This window comes from Elephantulus edwardii, unplaced genomic scaffold (genome assembly GCF_000299155.1).
Source record: "Elephantulus edwardii isolate Elephantulus edwardi_28Jun2011 unplaced genomic scaffold, EleEdw1.0 scaffold00038, whole genome shotgun sequence".
Taxonomy (NCBI): domain Eukaryota; kingdom Metazoa; phylum Chordata; class Mammalia; order Macroscelidea; family Macroscelididae; genus Elephantulus; species Elephantulus edwardii.
Genome location: NW_006399788.1, coordinates 1,912,753 through 1,919,700, shown reverse-complemented (window position 1 = coordinate 1,919,700; position 6,948 = coordinate 1,912,753). Strand labels below are relative to the sequence as shown.

The 6,948-nt window shown below is 42.8% G+C and overlaps 1 protein-coding gene across 1 annotated transcript in view; it reads right to left on the bottom strand.

Moving 5' to 3' along the window:
• Positions 1–6,948, bottom strand: part of LPL (lipoprotein lipase) — a 30,663-nt gene that overhangs the window by 10,192 nt on the left and 13,523 nt on the right. Inside the window, exons 2-3 of the mRNA XM_006884898.1 lie at positions 6,356–6,516; positions 1,740–1,919 (exon numbers count right to left, since the gene is read on the bottom strand). Of these exons, the coding sequence (XP_006884960.1) occupies positions 1,740–1,919; positions 6,356–6,516 (341 nt within the window). The remainder of the gene's footprint in view (positions 1–1,739; positions 1,920–6,355; positions 6,517–6,948) is intronic.

Below are 6,948 nucleotides of genomic sequence, written 5' to 3'. Positions count from 1 at the left end.
TAGTTGGTGGTCTTTTCCACAATCCACATCTGGCCTAGTTTTCACAGCTGATATTGAGCTTCTCCAGCGATTCTTTCCACAGATGTAATCGTATACTATCAGGTGAAATCCATGTGTATAGCCTGTATTTGTGTTTCTTATAAAAAGTATTTGCAATGAATAAATCATTGATTGTACAAAATTCTTTATTTCTGGCTCCAGCTTTATTTCTGTCTCTAAGTCCATGTTTTCCAACTACTGATCCTTCTTTTCTGTTCCCAACTTTAGTGTTCCAATCACCCATTATTGTTAATGCATCTTAATTGCAAGTTGATTGATCTCTGACTGCAAAAGTTGGTAGAACTCTTCTATTTTCTCTTCGTTAGCTTCAGTTGCTAGTGAATCATAGCGATATTCACTGGACTTCCTTGTATGCGTATGAATATTACCCTGTCACTCACAACATTGTGTTTCAAGACAGATCTAGAAATGACTTTTTTAACTATGACAGTAACCCCATTTTTCCTCACTTTTTCATCTCCAGCATAGTCATCTGACTCAAAATGTCCCATGCCAGATCATCTCATTTCATTAATACCTTGTATGTCCATATTTATGTTTTCCATTTCTTTCTTAACAAGGTCCAGTTTTCCTACATTCATGGTTCTTACATTCCATGTTCCAGTCCCTAGTGTCTGTTTACAACTCTTTCTCCTCCTTTGTGTTTCCATACTTGAGGGCTCAGCCTCAGTTGACATATCTGCTAATCTAAATTTGCTCTATTGTACATAGGGTTTTCAAAGGCCTGTCATTTCAGAAGTGGGTGGCCAATCCTTCTTCCTAATTGTATAATGTGCTTATTTAATTTTACCCCATGATTTCCTACTCTAAAGTCTCTGTAACACTTTATCTTAGCTGAGCTGCAGTTCATAACTAGAGGGTCAGTAGTTTGAACCCACCAGTTGCTCTGCAGAAGAAATTATCTGGTGAGGTACTTACTCCCTTAAAGATTTCAGTCTAGGAAACCCTATGGGGCAGCCATCCTCTATGCCACAGAAGAGCAATGAATCAGAATCAACTAAACAGCAAAGAACAATAGCAATAGTGTTTTTGCCAAAGAGACTCTACTAGGGTCAAAACCAGAATAAAATTTCCTTGTGACAGCCAACTATAAAGAAAGATTTGGCTGAATACCATATCTTCCCTCTATCCTGAAATAACAAGCTTTTGTCTGTTCTTCCCACTTAATTCTCAGTGTCAGCAGATCTACTCATTGTGAAAAAATGTAAGGTCAGGGCAGACCAAGAGTATGCATTGGCATTATCTTAAGAGTGCTTTTGGTTAAAATTATAGTGTCTGTGATGACCCTCTGAAGATTTGAATTGTCACAGAAAATGTTAGTTGCTGTTAAGTCAAGCGCATCTCATAAAGACCCCGTGAACAAAAGATCTGAACCCTGCCCTATCCTGTGCCGTCCTTATATTTCCTGACACACAAGAGCTCACTGAGGCAGTCACTGCATCAGCCCACCTGGCTGAGGGTCTTCCTCTCCTTTGCTGACCTGCCACTCTTTGCACTATCATGTCCCTCTCTAAGGAATAGCCCCTCTTAGCAACATACCCAAAGTATGTGAGGCCAAGGACCACTCCGGCTGTGCCCTCTCAAAGCCATATGACACAGCTAAATAAAAATAGGAGGAGACCAGCACCTGCTTTGTTCTATCTCAGAGATCTGTTTTGGATACTTTCATCCACTCTTACCTCCATCCAGTTGATAAACCTGGCCACATCATTTCCCACCAGCTTGGTGTGTGCTGCGGACGTGGGGTAATGATCCTGGGCCCGCAGCAGCCAGTCCACCACGATGACGTTGGAGTCTGGTTCCCTCTTGTACAGGGCTGCCACGAGCTTGGGCACCCAGCTCTCATACATCCCTGTCACCTGCAAAAGACCATGCAAACGTTCTCAAAATGCCGATCTCCAACTTATACAGATGCACTGACTGGCCTGAAGGACAGATTAAGTGGAAAACAGTTTACAGTGAAAAAGTATGACCTGGGTGAAAAAAACAAAACAAACAAACAAACAAACAAACAACAAAAAACCCACAGAAATGATGGCTACCCATTGGGGAGAAATTAGAGTATGACAATGAGCAGTGCCAGAACAGCTGATTGGATTTTACTCCTCTTTCAGTGTTAAAAACATCTTCTACGCCCTCAGCAGGGCTTCTAGCAATTTGTATTAGTAGGAGGAAGGACAGTCCAAATGAGTCAAATCTTGGCAGAAGAAAGGAAGACTATGTTAAAAGAGTTTTAGTTTAATTGCTTTCAATTAGTCTACTGAATGTTTCTCAACAAAAGAGTTTTTGTGGATGTAAATCTATATCTTTTTCCTTTCTTCCTTTTTAAAATAAGAGTCTTCTATACACAACATTTGATGTGTCAATGGAAAAATAATTTTAAACAAATTAATATAGTCTAAAGAACTGCATTGGGAAAATCTATCAGGGACCTCTCCAGAGTACTGAAAATCAATGATGTCAGACTAGAGACTAAGGCATGCCTAATCCAGGCCATGGTCTTCACAATGACTTGCTATGCATCAGAGAGCTGGATAATGACTAAGGATGATAGAAGATGAATTGATGCCCCTTTGAACTGTGGTGCTGGAGAAGAGTCTTGAACATACCACGGACCACAAACAAAACAAATAAGTCTGGACCACAAACAAAACAAATAAGTCTGTCTTGGAGAGGGTGAAACCAAGTTCTCCTTGCAGGCTAGGATTTTGAAGCTCTGCCTCACTTACTTCGAACAAATGGCCAGGAGAGATCAATGCTGGGAGAAGGACATTGTGCTTGAAAGGGTGGATGGATAGCACAGGAGAGGAATACCCCAGATGAGATGGATTGATACTGTGACTGGGGATATGGGGTTTGGTGTGTCAGAATTAATGAGACTGGCTCGGGACAGGGCTGGGCTCAGAGCTGCTGTATATAGGGTCATTATGGGTCACAGGTGACTCAATAACATATAACAACAACAACAACAAAAAAGTACATTTGTTTAGCAGTGGTTTGTTTTATCTCAGATTTCTCCACAGTTAACTCAATTCTCTGAGTCCAAATCATGAGGCTTAAAATGGTTGGCACTCTGAAAGCACAGCCCCTCTATAGGGAGGTAGATGAGGTGACCTGATCCCTAAATACTTACCTAGGAAACCCTGAGGGGCAGATCTACTCTGTCTTGGAGGATGATTATCAGTTAGGATTGACTCAAAGGCACACAACCACCCTCTATGAGGTGGATTGATTCAGTGACTGTGATAATCGGGATGGGAGTGTCAGAGGCAGTGTGATTGGCACAGGACAGAGCGGAGTTTAGGGCTATTGTACATAGGGTTGCTATGAGTCGCAAGCGACTCGACAACACATAACAACAACAACAACAACAATTAGGTAGGTCCTGCTTGGAGAATAAGCAAGCTAACAACTATAATTCTTTTCATCTTGTAAAGAAGGACCCAGAAGTCCAAGAGGAAAACACTCTGGATCCCTCATATTCACACTATTCATAATTTTAACCAATGCTTCAGAGAAGGGTAACTGGACAGTTAGTAAAGACACAGGCTTTAAAATCATCAAAACACAGTAAAAACAAAACAAAAACCCAGCATTAAAATTCCACACCATCCTGCCATGAGCTTGTCCATAAGTAATAAACTTAGACAGAACCTCATATCCACCTACCACCAGTACTATTTGAGAGTCTGTCATGTTGTAAGCACAATAAAAGATGCTCAACTATATTCTAAATAGACAAAAGACTTTTAAATTCATATCTAAGGCACAATGTCAAGAAGACAAAGATTCTCGCCACTGGACCAATTGGCAGCGTCAGGATGGATGATGAAGAGATTGAGAGTGTTCACAGCTTCAGTTTGCTCGGCATCACATTCAACACTCTCCAGCAGTCAGGAAATCAAAAAGCGTATCGCAATGGGAAAGTCTGCTGTTAGGGACCTCTCAAAGGTACTCAGGAGCAACAGTGTCTCTGGAGACTAAGGTGCGCCTGATACAGGCCATGGTCTTTGTCTTCGCTTGTTATGCATCAGAGAGTTGGACAATGACTAGGGAGGACAGAAGGAGAGTGGATGCTTTTGAGCTGTGGTGCTGGAGAAGGGTACTGAATGTGCCATGGACTGCCAGGGAAACAAACAGATTCATCTTGGAGAGGATTAAACCAGGCTGTTCCTTGGAGGCAAGGATTCTGGGGCTTCGTCTGACATACTTTGGACATGTTGCCAGGAGGGACGGGTCCTTGGAGAGGGACATCATGCTTGGGAGGGTGGAGGGACAGCGCAGGAGGGGAAGACCCTCTATGAGATGGATTGATTCGGTGACTGGGGTAATCGGGATGGGTGTGTCAGAGGCGGTGCGGTTGGTGCAGGATAGAGCAGGGTTTAGGGCTGTTGTACATAGGGTCGCTATGAGTCGCAAATGACTCGATGGCACATAACAACAACAAGGCAACTTTTAAAGGAAGACCTGCATAGATCAGATTCTTTTTAGCCTTGGATCCCTAAAGCAATGGACTTCATCCTGAACTTTGACCTTATAACTTTCAAGCATAACTCCAGAGTTATGCTTTTATTTTGTTTGGTCAGTTTTCTAAACTACAGCTATGAAGTGCTGGTTTTACCCTCACTCACAAGACTAACACCTTGTGCCATAGCCCACCAAGTTTATACAGTTCTTTGCTGAAGGGAAAGAAGCTGTGGTACCATTGTGTGCAATACCTTGTGCTGCTAACTAAAGGCACATAGTTCAAGTCCATCAGCCACTCAGTACTAGAGACAGTCTCCTCTTGTAAAGATTTACATTCTCGGAAACCCAACAGAGGGTTGCTCTGACTAGGAGCCGATTCAGTGGCAGTGAGTTTTGGTGAAAGTGTGGGGGGCAGGGGAGGGAGAAGCAAGCCTGAGACTTGAAAGATCTTGGTTCCAGGCCCAGCTTTTACATCAACCATATCTACGAACCCAGTCATTGCTTTAATCTTCCCAGGCCACCTACAAAACCAAAGGACTAATTCAGATGATCAAGAAGTTACCTTCAACCTTGTAAATGGCTACTCGTGGCCAGTGTCAGTCTACTGGCCGACTCCACAGCTAGTCTAAGCATGTGAGAAAACAGAGGGAAACTAAGGGTGAACAAGAGGTGATGCTTGCTCACTAGGAACTGACTTTACCCTCCTTTGACATATCTAGCAAGGCTACTTCACGTCTGTGTGGAGCAGAGTTTTTGAGGAAACCAGATGGCAGGTTCACCTGGACAAAACTCTGAGGAGTTCCGCCTCTACTTCTCCACTCTTCATGGAGTAGACCATGATAGGTAGACCACCCTTTGCAGCTGTCTTTTAGAAAAGAAACTGAACTACTGTCTGGGGATTCCTCATTCACTTAATAATGATGAATAAACAGTGGAATATGAAGACTAGAAATTAAAAACAAAGTAGTTAAACAAGAACTGTACAGAGAATTATTTTATCAAGTGGGAAAGTGAATTTAGCCACAGTGTTCATCCTTTGTAATCATCTTGCATGACACAAATATCAATCTCTCAAAAAAAAAAAAAAAAAAAAACCAAAAAAACCCTTCTAAGGTTAGTCATTGTATACTGTTAAGTTGGAATTGACTCATAGCTGAACCTCCAGTGGGTTGGTTTTTAGAGGAAGTTAATCACAGAGGAGGAGATTGCTCATCCTTCTCCCTCTGGGCAGGTGGTGGCCTCAAACCTTGTGCCTTCGGGATTGCAGTGCGGTTTCCTGCCACTAGGCCACCAGCGCTCCCAAATGTTTACAATATGAAAATGTTGAAAGTGGAACTATCATAGAGGTATCTACTGCAACTTTTTGTTTCAGAGATGGATAAACTGGGGCCCAGAAATGGGAAGGCACTTAACCCCACATCACAGAGTTAGAAAGTGGGAAAACCAGAATCAGAACCCATGCCTCTTCCCTCCACTGTAATGCAGGCTTCTCCCTGCCCCAAACCCCTGAAGGAAAGGACATTAGCCAAGTGCAGGAGCAATAAAGTCCATGCCAGGTCCCTGGGCGTTCACCACAGTGAACTCATCTCGTGGAAGTAGTACTGTTCAGTACCTTGTTACAGTGTACAGAGATGGTGTTCAGAGGAAGCACTGTAGATATCATGATCCCCTGCTCTGAACAAAAACTGCCTTTCCTCAAGTTTAAAGCAAAACAGAGTAAGCAGAAATAGGAGAGAGAAACTTATCAACAAACAGCTTCCTAGCAACTAAGATAGCTCCTTGGGATGTCTGGTCTACTCCATCCTCCTTCCCAAAATAGCCCTCTTACCGTCCAGCCATGGATCACCACGAAGGTTTTGCTGCTGTGGTTGAAGTGACAGTTGCCCACAGATTCTGTCACTCCAGGAATAAGGTGACAAGTATCTTCAGCTGTATTTTCTGGTGTCCTTAGGGCAAACTTACTTTCGATGTCTCTAAAGTCTCCTCTTCCTGTAATAAAGGAGAAAATGGATAAGAGGGTAGTTTTTATTTGCTTGAATGTTATGTTTTTAGATCACACACAACCATATCCCATCATTATTTGGGGAGCTCTGGTGGCATAGAATGGAGTTGTTCTGCTAACCCAAAGCTGGTGTGTCTGGCAGTTTGAGAGCAGTAGGCTGTGGGAGAAAGATGGGCAGTCAGCACCCACGTGATTTACAGCTTCTGAACACTCACTAAGGGGTCAGCTGTAAAAGTCATTTCCAACTTGATGGCAATGAGTTTGAGCTTTTCTGAATATTGTTGTTGTTGTTATGTGCCGTCAAGTTGCTTGCGACTCATAGCGACTCTATGTACAACAGCCCTAAACTCTGCTCTGTCCTGTGCCAATCGCACCGTCTCCAATACACCCATCCCAATTACCCCAGTCACTGAATCAAT